Source organism: Rhyacophila brunnea, unplaced genomic scaffold (assembly GCF_057557595.1).
Source record: "Rhyacophila brunnea isolate RB1 unplaced genomic scaffold, BYU_Rbru_1.0 scaffold_21, whole genome shotgun sequence".
Taxonomy (NCBI): domain Eukaryota; kingdom Metazoa; phylum Arthropoda; class Insecta; order Trichoptera; family Rhyacophilidae; genus Rhyacophila; species Rhyacophila brunnea.
The window spans coordinates 12,015,802-12,029,136 of record NW_028232871.1 but is presented as its reverse complement, the minus strand read 5'-3'; the positions used below and the strand labels follow the sequence as shown (position 1 = coordinate 12,029,136).

The window sequence follows — 13,335 nt, the reverse complement described above, 5'->3', positions numbered from 1 at the left end:
GCCTATTATGGAGTCTTCGCCACTGATATATAGGGTATAATGACGGAGCTACGGGATGCTGGCATGATCTGGGAAGACGCAATAAGACAGGCGAGCGATATAATATATTCAGGCGCCGTGCGGTGTCGACGTAGAAAATTATAGGTAGGTAACTCCAGAATATGTGTGGTGACAAAATAAAACTCATTTCCAACGTTGCAGCCTAAAGTATATTTTGGCCAAAGTAAACAAAAAATTAACTAACCTACATTGAAATATTAACATAATTACGTTTCATTTATTTATAATATAAATTTAAATAGTTTCCGAAAACAAAACAAAAATAAAACAATTTTATCACATTATTTTGACGTCGTTTTTTCCAATGATAATTTCGGAATGTTTAATTTACACTGTTAACTAATACACCACGTTTCTTCCAGTAATAAATACAATAGATTTCTTCTATTCCATCTGATAGCCCAGCTGAAACAAAAACGAAATAATTATGTTAATAACGTAACCATAGAGACGACAATTCTTAACAGCTTACCGCCACTGAACAATTCAGTGAACACATAATTAATGAGAACTGAAATACCTAACGGGTGTGGAGTAACAGGAGTGTGGAATAATATGGGATACACAATTTAAAGACGTGTCAAGAATACGTTAATCCAGCGTTGCCATGTCTACTGAAATTTCAGTAGATCTAAAGAAATTTTGGTCAAGAAAAGAAGAAATTATGATATTTCTGATGAATAACAGTCACTTTTTACATGATTTTTTAAAAGATGTCAATATGCACGTTTTTACCAAACACAATCGTTGAATTCCATACATTTTTTCAATCTACTGATATGATGAAAAAAAATCTAAGTAAGTACTGAATTTTGAAAATTTTATTTGACAACACTGCGTTATTCTAAGCTTGTCCTTCGTTCTGACAACTGCTCGCAGTTTATGCACTGACGCCCATTCAATATTGTTGTATTTGAAGGTTGCAACACACACTATTGTACGTATATAATGTGCGTTTCATTTTCGTAAGACACGCACACATTCAAAACCCAGCTTCAAAATGTAGTGTATTGTCGTAGGTATAGCATATCTGAATTATATTTATTAATCTGTTCTATGGAACAACTTCAGTTTTACCCCGTTTAAACAGTGATATTGGTAGCGTATTGTGCGTAGTTTATTCCCTGACGATAGTATTAATGTGCTATCCCTTTTTAGTATAAAACCCATCCTTGTATTTTCAGGGACAATGAGCCTTTGACTTTATTTTTCAGGCATTCGGATGTATCTATTTTACGTCTTCCCGCGAGTATAAATAAATAATTGGTCAGAAATGGTTTAGCTTGATAATTCTTGTAATTTTGAATACCTACGTAATATGTCTGAATAAACGAGAGCGGCATTGCTAAATACCGTGTTTTGATGTGTATTAACTAAAACGTCTTTAAGGCATCCCGGCAAAGAGACAGCCATTTGGTTCTCTCACATTTCTTCAGAGAGTGCCGAAATAGGAAGGTATCAATACATATAGAAAATATGCAAAAAAATGTATATAGATTTATAAAATGAAAAAATGGCTAGGCAATTCAATTTGTTTTTTAAAATCAATGGAATAGATAACGGCTGTATTTTGGCCCGGCCCTCTCTACATACATCTGACCTCACCACTCCATCGTTGCTATCTGACGACTTTATTTAATGCGTTATTTCAGAATTTTTAAAATCTCTTAATCTTTAAAGATATCGAGATGAACATCTATAAAATTGTTACAAATAATGTAGTCTATAAGGTGTGAATGTTTCATTAATATTTGTCCAGTAGTGTTTGCATTATAACTGAACAAATAGGCAGATGGACACATCAATTTTATTTATTTGGCCGCTTGAGTGTGGTGAGATACTTGTTATGTGACTAGTTATGTGATTTTATTTTCTGATTGATAGATTTTCGTTTTAACGAGAAATGGATGATAGTGCTCAACCTATTAGATTCATATTCTGGGTCGAAACACACTTTGAAAAACATCATGAAATTTTTTTTCCAGACGACCCTGGATTCGAACCCGGGACCTACGACATTGTAGTCCGACACGTTGCCCGCTCGGCTATCGTGGGCATCGAATATTAGAGATTATTAAAGATTATAATTATATATTTACCTCTGCGGCTTTCTCCATCGCGCATTTGTGCATTTCAGCAGCTCTTTCACATCCTGCTTCAACATCAGTGACAGCAATTACTGGAAGAAAAAAAAAGGTTTTGAAGAACATCGATTTTTATGGAAATCACTGAAAATGTTTATGTTTCTGGAGGAGCACACTGGTTAGTCTCAAAGTCCTGGAAACAGTTTAATCCAGAAGAGATAATACCCTGCGACCATACTTAAAAAGCGTGTCCGGAAACTTGTGCGTATACAGTTCGCCGTATCACACTTTACCGTGAAATGTTTTATCGAAAATATATGGCCGTATATTAAAGACCGTCCAACCTCTTTTGGTTCGTATAGTACTGACATAAAATTCATGTCTAAATAAAACACTGTTCTTGTCGGTGTACGCTTTACAGGTAGCCAGCAGCAAACATTTTTTTAGAATAGCCGAGATACTGTATTATATGTTAGGTTAGGTTAGGTTTTTGAATTCATGAATTTTGGCAAAATCAGCTATGAAAATTGAATCAATGTTCAAATTGAAGTTAATAAAATTGGAGACAATATAGTATATTATGGTCATCTTTTTCGATAAGAAAGCTCGCGGCGAATTGTGCCACGGTGAAATGTTTTACGTACAATTTACATTGAACCCTTAAAAAGATAACATTTAGACAAACATTATTTTACAAACACTGTGTTTTAGCCATTTACTAGCTTATTTATATACATTTATTTATTAGCCACTAGGTCCAAATACCTACATACATTAACGGAACAAAACAGCGAGTGACTTTTGACCCGCTTTGAACAAGAGACGAGGTTTTCAATCGTGAGTACTATCGTCCGATGGCTCGTCTATGCAGAATTACGTATCATAGTGATCAAGTAGAACTGTTTTGTTCTCTTGCCTCTTTAAAAAATGAGGTCCTGAATTTAACATTTTTCTTATATTGCCTGTAATTTTTTTATTTTTCATTCTCTGGTGACCTACCTACTAATTACTAACTTATACGAACTAGTTTTTTGTAGTTTAAAAAATATCCCTCCGCTGTATGCGAATCTTATAACAACTGGTTTAGTATGACTATTTTTTTACCATGTCCTATCCTAATAAGATCATATGGGTCTCCACAGAGTGGAGGTTTTTATATTAACAGATTTTGTTTTTACGAGAAATGGATGTCAGCCACTTGCTCAACCTATTAGGTCCATACTCTGACTCATACACAAATTGAAAAACAATTTGTGTACTTGCTAGACCCAGGATTCGAACCTGGGACCCACGACGTTATAAGCCGACGCTTCTTTTATTATGTATCTGACCATCATCAGTGTTGTATACTTCGAAATATAAAAATGTTATGGATGTAAGAATAAGAAAAATAGGAGAAATTAATATTTCCATAGATTAGTTATTTGGTGTCTCTTGTCACCTCGTTGTTTGCAGACCGATCCAAGTTCCATGACCTGCTTCAGCTTCTCTGGGTTGTCCTTGAAGGCGTCTTCTGCCGCTTTTATATTAGCGGCCTCGTCATATTTGCCATCGGCTGTCATCTGTATTAGATATAAAATACTTATCATAATGTTTATTGAATAAAGGCGAAATGATTAGTCCAACACTATATTCAGGCCCCGGCACAAAATTGTGATTGTAGTGCTAGTTATTACTTGTACTTCAAATCGAGTATAGTAAACAGCACTAATAAATTAATTCATATGAATGAAATATGCAATAAAAATTCTTCATTTACTGTAAACATGTTACCGAATTGAATTTGAGGTTAAGCAATAATTACAACTACCATCGGAAATAGCAATTTAGTGACACGGCCTTGTGATTAGTCATAGTCGGTCGTACCTAAATGGATTTACTATCCTTCAATTCAATTTTTAATTTTTGCCTCTACGTGATCTTCTCTCCCATGGTCACTCTTAACTTAACGTCATGTAAATTCAGTCAAAGCACAATTGAGTGCATGGTGACCTCAGTCTTGGGTAACTGCTCCTGAGATTTTCCCCATCATAAAAAAAACTGATGCTTCACACACACACATCCCGTGATACGACCGATTAAGACCGGGTGTGGTTTGGTGGGGCTTTCCAAGCTGTCAAATCCCTCGCATATAAAAATATATCTATGGTTTTAATTTATATAAGTACTTAATAGTTTTATTACATACTTAGCGAATATTTGATTTTTTGTGTTAAAATTTTCCGATCCCTGTCATAGAAAATGCAAATAGTTAAATATTACCAGTCCAATGCTCTTGAAGATACACGACATCATGCACTTGGCCTCTATCGACGTTGGCAGCTCCTTGTTCATGATTTTGGTGAGTTCTTCATCAGTTGTTTTGGATTCTTCCTTACACTTCTTGCCCACCTCTGCCATCTTTACTTTATCAAACATCGCCACCTGAAAAAAGAAGACGTTTTATTATATTATATATATCCACGACTTGGACTATGCGATATGCGAGCATGTCTTACGCGTGCCCGATACTCTTTTCCGTTGGCCGCTACATTCTCAAGCCGCTGATACACTTGTTTTTATTACCGCAGCCAGTTTTATGTTCTATTTTATAACGCGAAATTACGCGTTGACTCATTAGCTGGGCGTTCAATAACACAATACAAAGGCCCGTTTATTCGAATACACAGGCGTTCTATATTATATCGAGCGCGACACCGGTGTCCCGTCTGAAACGGGTCTAAGATGTGTCTGGCACAGGTACACCGGGTGGCCACTTGACGATTGCGCTAATTCATTGGTAAATGAGGGATATAAGTGATGATCGATTAGATAGATTAGACAGAAGATACGCTGATTTGATGAAATACGTTGCAACAGATCAGGGAACTGAAATACCTAATGGGTGTGAAGAAGCAGACAACCGATCTCGAGTGTGGAAGAATACGGGATAATTTCGACAGATTTTGCTAACTGTCAATGTTCGTCTAAAGCAGGGATAGTTAACCTGGTCCCTATCGCCCACTAGTGGGCGTTCCAGCTTTCATGGTGGGCGGTAGGGGTTTTAAAAACATTTTCATTATGTTTTCATAAAATTCACCGTGACAATTTAAATTTCAGAATATATACTATTTGTATCGCCCTCGCATAAGTTTAGTTCACGTTACGTAAGTGAAACTAAATGGCAAACAAAAAGAGGAGACCTTCATTTTGTTCCTCACAAAAATTGAGCCAGATATCCAGTATGTAGTTTCGCAGCACCAGCCTTAGGGATCTCATTAATAATTTAATTAATTAAATGTAATTTCATCAGACTTCATGCTTATATTTATGCAAAGTATAAATAAATATATATATTTAACTACAGTAAGATGTTTTATAAAGATTTATTCTGCAAAACTTAGCAAAAGTATGACATAAAGTATTTGGTAAGTAATTATTATTATATGCTTTAACTTGCTGTAACTCCGCTTTATAAATTTTATAAAGTAAAGTTACTTCAAAAGAAATGAAAATATAATTAATATTAAATTCTACAGGTTTTTTAAAAAGGTTTGTCGATAGCTATTTCGGTTGTAATACCATTATCAAGACTATATCTATCTAGCTATCGACAAACATTTTTAAAAAACCTGTAGAATTCAATATTAATTATATTTTCATTTCTTTTAAAATGGAATTCTACCAAGTAAATGCTAACTCAATTAATAAAGTTACTTCCCTTCTTTATAAATCACCATTACTGTGGAACCGGTGGGCGGTTAGAAAATTTGACTACTAAGAGAGATATAATAGTCGGCGGTAGGTATAAAAAGGTTGACTTCCTCTGGATTAAAGGTTCAACATATGCTACGGGATGGGACTATCGGTCTGATAACATTTTAAACACCAAGAAAAACGACATTACACACTCTTCCCCGTAGCGGCAGCTTACCGTGACGTCACGTGATAGTACGTGACGTGCATCTCAATATAGTCACAACATTAAAACTCGTACCTACAGCGTTTTAAAAAAAAGAATGTCAATGAATCTTCGAATCAACACTAAAATAATGAAAAACAAAAAACAAACAACGGTAGTACATAAAAATATAAGAAAATAAAATATTATATCATGCATTTGACAGCCGTCCATTTTAGTGGCCGTGGTGGATTTTCGATAATTTCGCGCAGTGGCGCACCCAGGGGGGAGGGGGGTGGGGCAGGGGGCCCTGGCACCCCCCAAAATAAAAATTATCAGAATGTAACTCACCAGCACATTTATAGAAAAATTTCTTAGATTTTAATTTCTAACACAAAAATTTCGAAAATGGCGGGTTTTTTTAGAAACCCAATCCCTAATGGAACTGTCAAAAAATTCTCCGTGTCCGCCCGAATTCCGGAGTGGTGTAGGTCATAGCTTGGGAGGGCTGACAGGGCTCTAGCCTGGGGGCCCGGCGTGTCGGGTTGACCAGATAAGTGAGATAAACACACATAATAAATTAGCTTTAATAGTAAAAAAAGTCGCCTGCGGGGCCATTATACTTCATGACCATGAACATTTTCAATTACTTATATAATTGTGCAATATATTTTGTGATTATTATGTGTCGATACTCGACAGCTCCATTATTAAAGTAGATGTAAGTATTAAAAATCGCGAATAATTCAATGTATAAATACCCTTAATTTGAACTTAAACACAATTTGGAAAACGTTAATTTAGTGTTTCACACTGCCTTTAATCTTAGCGGTAGGTAGGGGAGGGGGCGCCAAGTATCCTAGACTGAGGGCCCGTTTCAGGATGTGGGGACCATGGTGTAGGTACACCGAGTGCGATAGACAAATAACCGATAAACGAGAAATTAGGCTGTGAAGAAGAAAAAGAGCCTATGGGACTAATTTACATTCTCCTCCTTGGGCCCCCCCCCCCAATATTAAATCCTGGGTGCGCCACTGATTCCGCGACTGGATTGACTGCTGCTAAAATGTTGATGGTAGTACAATAAAGGAGATTATAGCTGGGCAGGAAGTTCGTGTGATCATTGCTCATAAAACACGTTGAATAGAAATGATGCATTGTTTTAGAAAATTGCAACTGAACAAAATGAAATGATCTTATCAGAAAAAAAATAATTGCATTTCAATGCCATCAAAACAGTTATTTTTTCAACTATTCGTAGTATAATTTATTGTTTTAGAAAAAAACAGTATTCGTGGAAAAAATCGGATATAATAAAAGCAAAATGTATTCAGAAATAGCTGAAATTTTTCTTTCAGTATGAAATACTTGAACACAGTACAGTTTTGCTCGATCAAAAATATCCAAGACAAAATTGATGGTCATAGATAACCCAGTACACTGCTGAAAGATATGCAGTGACGAAGGGTGGAAGTAGGCTATTAAGATCCGACATGAACAGTGCACATTAAACTTTGTCAGTCAAGTGTATTTGTTTTCATTCATTCATGTGTAGGTAGTGTTTGTTAGTTTTTAAAATTCAATTAAACCCTGCCTAATCCTGGCGTTTATCTATACAACATTATGCTATTAAACCATACATAATTTAAGATATTTTATAGATAGAAGAATATTTTTTATCGATTATGGTTTGATTTATGCAGGGATTGATGAATTATAAAAAAAACTAACCAACCAATAACTGTTCTCAATTTTATTCAACAAAAACAAATACTTATAACTGATAAAGTGTAAAAGGTAAAAATAAGATAAAGGGTAAAAAAAAAAAAACACTACTTTTGTCGAATCGTCATAGCATACCTAAACTATTATGGTTTTGTTTAGGCAGGTTTTAATTATTGAATTTTAAAAACTTACCAAGACCATCTGAATATTGCAATCTTAGTTCAATGAGAATAAATAAATATGACTGACAAATTTTAGTGTGTACTATTTATGTAGGTTTGTTATGTTTATATTTAGTGTGTACTGTTTATCTCGGACAGCAGTGGGTCTATTCTGTACTTATCGACCGCTAAAGTGATAGATATTATTAAACTTAGGGTAGGTTTGTATCAAAGTATTAGCACTTATTGTAACAATCAGTGGGTCTATTCTGTACTTATCGACCGCTAAAGTGATAGATATTATTAAACTTAGGGTAGGTTTGTATCAAAGTATTAGCACTTATTGTAACAATTACAATACGTTGGCTGTAATTGTTGCAATAAGCGTTACATTTTAACAGCGCCTCTCTTGTTGCTGTTAAAATATAGCACGTATTGCAACAATACAACCAACTTATTGTAATAATTGTTACAATAAGTGCTAATACTTTGATACAAACCTACCCTAAGTTTGATGATATCTATCACTTTAGCGATCGATAAGTATAGAATAGACCCACAGGTGTCCATAGACGGAAGCATGCACGATGAAATTGCTCGAAGAACAAAGCTGGGATGGAGTGCTTTCGGACGTCTGAATAGAGTGACCTACCATTATGTCTTAAGCGTAGGTTGTTCAACCAATGTGTGCTACCCGTGCTCACGTATGGATGCGAGACGTGGACCCTCAACACGAGAGATGTCCAAAGGCTAACAGTCACACAGCGAGGCATGGAGAGGTGTATGTTGGGTATCACGCGAAAGGACCGTAAGAGAAACGAATGGGTTAGGAAGCAGACAAGAGTACGCGATGTAATAGACGTTGCTGAAATGGAGATGGGCGGGGCACATTGCTCGCCGAAAGGACGGCCGCTGGACAAATGCCGTCATCCAGTGGCACCCAAGGGGCACGAAACGGCCACAGGGTCGCCCTAAAAGCCGCTGGATTGACGAACTGGTAAAGTTCGGCGGAAATACGTGGCAGCGAACGACACAGGACCGAGAGAGTTGGAGAAAGCTTGGGGAGGCCTTCATCCAGCAGTGGATTGAGCCCGGATGATTTATGTCGAATCTTAACAACCTACCTTCACCCTTCGCCACTGAGATATGGCCAGTGAAAATTATTATCTCGAGTTGATCATAATATATCTGAAAAATGCGGACGCAAGGTTGATAATAGCAAAGGTAGTATAACAATGACAAACAATCTGTATAGATTCCTTGTATCTAGAGATCAAATTCTTTGCTGTCAGATGATAAAATCATTCTTGTCATGATCGTAAGTCATAAAGAATCCCGAGGAAGGAGAAGAGAACATAATGATAGTTATTGATGAATTATTTCAATTACATCGTCGAATAATTGTGTATAAATCGCTGCGAAAAACTTCCTTTTCATTGCCCATTCCGACTAATGACATTTTCAATGTTACCGAATTGATTTTATTTAGTACAAAATCGTTTTTCAGTTTTATAAACTGCAATGACTTCCTGTTGCTGTATCATTAACGTATAAATAATGCAACTTTGCGCCATTCACAGGTTATTGTAACAAATAATGGGATTTTCCGTCATAATATTATTATGACAGGATAATTGTTCAGGTAGGTATATTTACACAAAAAATGACCGAACACGTCAAACATGTCAATTTGAAAAAATAAAAAATGGACACAATGAAATCTACTTTTATCTGTTACCAACCTTAAAATGTTTAAAATTAACAATTACGTTGACCTACTTCCATGAAGGATACGATCTACATATTAGTATTATTATATTAAAACATGATATTTTGTTCTGATATTCGGCCCTCGCAATGGGTGAGTGGTAGGGTTTTCGCTTATGAAGCCGAGGGTCGCGGGTTCGAATCACAAGTCTGCCAAATTTTCACATTGTTTTTTCAACGTGTATTTCGGTCCAGAGCATGGATTGAATTATTAATGTCGACTATGATCGAAAATGGTGGTAATGCACGATCAAAATTATTAGAGACCTACAAATTTATCTGAAGAATGAGATGGGGGAGAGCCACTGACGAAAACTACCCGATCCGAGACTCGTAACTGGACAAAATCTGACATTCTAATGACATTTTCAAAATGGCGTCCTATGGTAGTTCGTAGTTCCATTTTATGCCATTCTTTAGATAAGTTTACAGGCCAGTTTGGAATCTCGAATGCTTCGTGTAACAATATAAAATAATTTGTTGAATAGCACCCAACATTATCAATCAGTTTCAAAAAGACATATAGATTTCAAGAAAGTAATATAGAAAAGTTCATATGGATCCAAGATCTGAGAAAAATAAATGATATCTGCAGTGACGTTACATATATCTAGAAGGTCATGCGTTGCTTGCGAGCGGCAAATTAAGAAAGGAATACGACTAATACAATTTTTGAGAGTAGATTCCATGAAGTAGAAAAAATATTGTAGTAAAAGTAGACAATACTATAATGAACATAGGGTAGCATGTTTAGTCTACCTAAGAGCGGGTCTTGACCTAGGTATGTTACTTTGTTGCTAACTGTATCTAGTTTGATTCCTAGGTTATTTAGAAACTGCACTGAGAATAGAAGGGTCATTCATCAAACTAATTGGTTTGTTTAAGCTACCATGATACCTACATCTTTAACTTTACTTATACCTATATATATATATATATTATTTTACAAAAAATATAAGTAAAAAAATATATTCTTTATAACACTACAACAGGTCAAGAGGCCTAATGACAGTTGTGTATTTAGTAATAGAAGTGAAACAGTCACGAACATCCAGACTTTGAGAAAAATTACATAAATATATTGTGACCTCACTGGGTCGAACCCATAGCTCCCGGATGAAAGGGCAGCGCCTTACGCGCCGCACCACGAGAGCCGCCATAATATTATACATACATGTTATATTTAAAACTAAAACACGCCATGACGCCCAATGTCAGTAGTGCATTGAAACAGTAGTGTATTTAGTAATAGAAGTAAAACAATCAAACGCATCCAGGCTGTGAGTAAAATTACATAAATATACTGTGACCTCACTGGGAATCAAACCCGGAGCCCCTGCATAAAAGATCAGCACCTTACGCACTTGACTACAGCACGTCGTGTTATTATATTTAAAAAAAAAAACATAATTTAACATTAAATAATAAAATATGTTAAGTAAAATTTTCAATGAAGTTTGTAATTGATTCATAATATTAGGTATCTGAACGTCTGAACGTTTCTTTCCTAGTCGAAAATGTTATTCTAATATTAATATTTTAATATTATATGGTAAAATTGATATTTTAAAGCAGTATTTATTGTAAAATAATAAAATATACAAGCAGCTTCCCGATCGTAACGCATTTTGAGTTAGGGCTGTTAAGTTTATGAGGGAAGTATTGTGGTTCTTACCGTGCATTCCAGGGCGCAAACGGCCACGACGAACAGTACAAGGAACTTGTTCATGGTAATTGCTGGTGATGAAATGGATCCTGTCAACTGTCTTGATGCACTTCCAATGATGAACTGACGGTCTGCACGGCTGGTTCCGTTTTTATATAGGACAGGCCGAGTTAATTGTTTCTGATTTTGTCATTATAATACTTTGATCAAATGGTCAGAGGTGCACACGTAGATAATATTTTTATTACACTATGAGGGGCAATTAAAATCTGTATAAATTACCCATGACATATTTAAATATCCACACTGGCATTCAGGGATGGAAATAGAGATATAAAACAGTAAAAAAAATAGAATCAACACCCTTATTTAAGAATTAAGAATCAAATATAATCCACCATCCACCCCACCCTTGGACCGTTCCCGTATTCCGGTCTTATATTAGCACAAATCGATTACATGAGGCGTTTGCAGTATTTAAGTTATTATATATGATTATGTACTGCAGTCTGCAATTTAGAAGAGATCTTTATTTAGCTACGGATACGAGGTATAAATGAGAACTCTGCTATTCTAGCAGTGGCGAAGGGTGACTTTTGGAAAGAGGTAGGCTGTCGAGTAACCAAGCTTGTCAGATATATTTACGGGAAATAAGAAGATAACCCTATATTACTACTGATGAATAAGTACACTAAATCGATGAAATTTCAAAATCTCAGTTAGTTTGACATAATTATTTTATAAATAAGCAATTAGATTGAATTATGTATTTTCCTAAGCATTTATAAACGTAACATATGCTCAAAATATATTATCTATCATCGTCCTTTGTTGTGTATAATATGTTCCATAACAATTTATAATTTAACCCGTACAACTAGACATTTTAAAATACTTCCTTCTTAGGTATAAATGACTTATAAATAAAAATCGCGAGATAAATTATTTAATATTTTTAGCAACAATCAATATTTATATGTGATTGAATCCCATAGAAATTATTTTTTTTTAAATTATCTTCTTATTAACTATTTTGAACAAATGTGCGGATGTAAGCGCTAACTAAACAGCCTATGATTTCGGAATAAAAAGCTAGACAGAGACTGGCGTCAGTGGCGTCACGTGACTAAAAACGCATACAAACCACTTCTTAATTTCCCATCGAATATTTCAAAACATAGTTGAATCCATGCGGCAGTAGTTATGGTTATAAACCTTATTAATTTATAAAATAAAGCTATGTACTTCTGAATTTTAACGATAGATGGCTATCAATTATCTTGGATTTTTCAGTGTATTTTTTTTTTAATTTAAATTATTTGCTTGAAGATCTATTTTTCTTAGTAGGAAGGCTTTAAATAATCGCCTACTATGGAGCCTTCGCCACTGCATTCTGGGCAGTGTTGACTTGTGTGTACCTGTCACTGTGGACTATAAATATCTTAGAAATAGAGCATCAGTTGTTTATTCTCCCAAGGTGCAGAACCATCCTGCCACTGGTAATGCCAATTGGGAGGGCGATAACTATGTTCATCCAAATTGCTTCGGTTGTTGATATATTCCACTTGCGTGAAATGAGTTTAGGTGGACGCTATTTTATAAATTCTTAAAATAGGGTCTCCTTATCAAACTCAGTGTAGGTACTTCTTTGAACTTCTATAGATGTATAATTGTATTTTCACTGCTTTTGTATGTTTATATTATGTTCTCTTTTATATTTTCATTTTTATCACTTTTATTACTTTTATTCTTTATAATGATGTTTCATGACATGCTGTGAACGTCTTAAACCTATAATTTGTAATGTCCACAATATGTTAAAAAAGAAAAATGAAATAATATTTCGGGAGCAGTTTCACAAAACTGAGGTAGCCATGTATTCAAGCGTTGGTTTGAAGCGCACTGACAGATGTGTCCTTCTGTTAAATTGAAGATTAATGTATTTGAAAACTTTAAAATATAAAAATAATCAGATAGGTCCTTCTGCCATCT

At 35.1% G+C, this 13,335-nt stretch overlaps 1 protein-coding gene across 1 annotated transcript; it reads right to left on the bottom strand.

The window, feature by feature from the left end:
• Positions 1-338: 338 nt before the first annotated feature.
• Positions 339-11,444, bottom strand: LOC147070718 (general odorant-binding protein 19d-like). The gene is made up of 5 exons (XM_085949145.1): positions 11,353-11,444; positions 4,407-4,568; positions 3,586-3,706; positions 2,160-2,239; positions 339-465 (listed from the first exon to the last, which is right to left on the bottom strand). The coding sequence occupies exons 1-5, from the start codon at positions 11,404-11,406 to the stop codon at positions 445-447; spliced, it is 438 nt and encodes a 145-aa protein (XP_085805271.1). The 5' UTR covers positions 11,407-11,444; the 3' UTR covers positions 339-444.
• Positions 11,445-13,335: the final 1,891 nt, after the last annotated feature.

Coding starts and splice junctions, on each gene's coding strand:
- LOC147070718 (XM_085949145.1), bottom strand. CDS start 11,406: ATGAACAAGTTCCTTGTACTGTTCGTCGTGGCCGTTTGCGCCCTGGAA. Junction 3,707..4,406: donor TCTTCAAGAGCATTGGACTG/GTAATATTTAAC, acceptor TATCTAATACAG/ATGACAGCCGATGGCAAATA. Junction 466..2,159: donor CGATGGAGAAAGCCGCAGAG/GTAAATATATAA, acceptor TTTTTGTTTCAG/CTGGGCTATCAGATGGAATA.